This window comes from Pygoscelis adeliae, unplaced genomic scaffold (assembly GCF_000699105.1).
Source record: "Pygoscelis adeliae isolate BGI_AS28 unplaced genomic scaffold, ASM69910v1 Scaffold402, whole genome shotgun sequence".
NCBI classification, from domain to species: domain Eukaryota; kingdom Metazoa; phylum Chordata; class Aves; order Sphenisciformes; family Spheniscidae; genus Pygoscelis; species Pygoscelis adeliae.
In genome coordinates, this window is record NW_008824411.1 from 5,326,490 (window position 1) to 5,329,206 (window position 2,717).

General features: G+C 38.4%; 1 protein-coding gene across 1 annotated transcript in view; it reads right to left on the bottom strand.

Annotated features, from left to right (window-relative positions):
• The window catches only part of DNM3 (dynamin 3), a 153,456-nt gene that overhangs the window by 133,024 nt on the left and 17,715 nt on the right, over nt 1-2,717 (bottom strand). Inside the window, exon 7 of the mRNA XM_009320706.1 lies at nt 616-758. Coding sequence (XP_009318981.1) covers nt 616-758 — 143 coding nt within the window. The remainder of the gene's footprint in view (nt 1-615; nt 759-2,717) is intronic.

Genomic DNA, 2,717 nt, shown 5'->3' on the forward strand with positions numbered 1-2,717 from the left:
AGGAATTTGTCCTTGTACTTACTAACCTTAAATGTCTTCCCATCCCCAAGAATTTGCCTAGCTGCTTTCTGAAAGCACACAAATTGTTAGTATCAGCTCCTGCAGCAAAGAGCTCTGTGGCTTAGGTTCACATCACATGAAGGACTACCATCTATGATTAATTTTGATCTTGCCATCTTCAAGTTCTTTTGGATAGCCAAGTTTTTATGCTGGAAAAAGAAGCATTCCCTATTCTCCTTTCAGACTCCTCATCTTACAGACTTCTAACACAATCTCCTCCCCTTGCTTGAGGTCATCTTTTTGGCAGGCTGAAGAATGTGTCTATACAATCAGAAGCAGTTTCTTACCTTTCATCATCTATGTTGTCCATCTTTGTACCTTCTCCTGTTCTGCTTTCTCTCTTTTCTAGGATTACTAAAATTAATTTAAGGAAAACCCTGCTGAAATTGTAGAGTAAATAAAGTGTTCTAGAACATCAAGCACAGAATTTTTTGGAGTTTGCATACAGAATCCTTCACCGTATCCTAATCTTTAAATTTAAACCCATTAGAAAGGGAAGAAAAAAAAAGCAAACCTATACAAAGTGGAAAAGCAGAGAAAAAACTAGACACTCACTGCAACAAAGCTTTCGTTTTTCTGGTTGGATCTTCTGGTCTGAAGTTTTTGTATACCTCTACTTCATGTTCTATAGAAAGCAGCTGGCTCTGCAGTTTGCTTCTGAAGGCTGGCAGGGTATCCCGAATATGATTGGTAAGTTGCTAAAAAGCAAATAAAAGTCCTTTTATACTGTTAATAAAGTTGAAAGCAAGACCACAAACATTTCCTTTTGACTGCCAAGCATATCAGCCATGACCTGTGCTAGTTTACCAGTGTAGTTCCTTTTGATCTTTGAAGCAATGGAGACTGTTAAAGAACAATACAATATCCCTTTCACAAACACATTATAAGGAGGCTTGAAAAATTCCTTCGTCTTCTCACTCTCTGAGCCCTGTTACTACATACTTGTTTAGTTACACACAGGAAAGTTATACACATTACATATTTAATTTGAAATGACCTCTCATCACTTAGCGCTGACGCCACCACTCCCATTTTGGTGATTTTCCTAAGGGAGTTTCCCAATTCCCTATATACTTGTTCAGCATGATAACTTCTTTACTTTACAGCCACAAGGCAATGTGGGACAAGGAAGAGATTCTGAGCATCCACAGCCCATTAAGAACAGAGATGGAAGGAAGTGTAGACATACAGAGTACCTACTTGGCACTCTCCCACCATTGGGAAAAAAAAATCACCTCCACGTGATTTCTGCTCCCTTGTACAAAGTATACGAAAGGGAAGAGATTTTGCCCTCATATGAACGATTACAGAACCTTACCTTTTTAAACACTTGATTTTTGGCTGAAAAAGGTTCTACCACTCAAGACTACTGGTTTTAATTTCTGAAAATATACCTAAAAGTACTGGAAAATAAACTGAAAGAGAGTAGAAAAAGGCTTACCAGACCTGTGTTTAAATTACCTCACTTACTTTTGTATATATATGTTGTAATGTGTTTGGACAGCACTATCAATGTCTTACCTGTGCCATAAATTTCTCGTGCATTGTACCCATTCTTTGATTAAAACCAAAGCGGACTTCTTGCACTATACTGCAAACCCTCTTCCCAACCCCAGTCAGACAAGCTATAAATTAAGAATGTCATATATTAAAATATGTAAACTTAAAATTAAAGTTGTTCAGCAAACCGGACAGGCACAAAATCAAAACCTGGAGTTTCCCTGGAGCACCACCTTGTGGATGCAGAGAAATTTAAATATTACCTGAAACCACAAACACTAATAGGTCCCTAATATCTTAGGGATGAAGCTTAAGTAGATCTTCTCATATATAATATTCTGCATGCAGTAATAGCAACAGAAGACCAACAGTTCATACTGAAATAGGTAAATTTACGAAACAGCTCACAAAAAAAGTTAATAGTACATAAAGTAATGCAAGCCAGGACAGATAAGACAGTCCAAAGGTATATGCAGCTCGTGCTTCAGTCTCAAAACTAAGACACATGAATTAAACTTTCAAGATATAAAAAGAGGCAAAATATCCTAAACACAGACAAAAATCGCAGGATACAAGCAAGTTCTTGCATCCTGTTGAAGACTTTGGTTCTGAGGCACAAATAAATGGCATTAGCATTCTTTTTGAGCAAGTCCAGAGCGTGCCGTAACCTGGCTGTCACGTTACAGCTGCAAAGTCACTGTAGCAAGAAATTAAGCAAGCCAGCCACTTAGTTCCCTACCTTAATCAATAACTTCTCTACTGTTTCCAGCTGCTGTCCAAAATGGACAAAGCCAGGCTGACCTGGTCTTTGTCTATTCCAGACCAAAGGCTGCAATTTGACAACGAACTGGAGAAAACACTATCAAGTTTTACTTGTAGGAATGCCAAGAACAGTGGTCAGCTGACAAACTGAGATTAAAAAAAAAAAAGGCATCACCAGTAATTTTAGAGAGGCAGACATGACTTGATCTTGTTCTCTTCAAACTTGCTGAGATGCATGATCATTAGAGACACATGCTATTCAAGCTAAGGGCTGGTGCTATGGAAAGGGCAATACCCAAAGACAAAGTGAAGAGAATTATATACTCCTCCAAGTCTGGTGTAGGCAGTGTCTTGATTAGGACAGTAAGCTATGGGTTTCTCCTCCAGGTAACTGG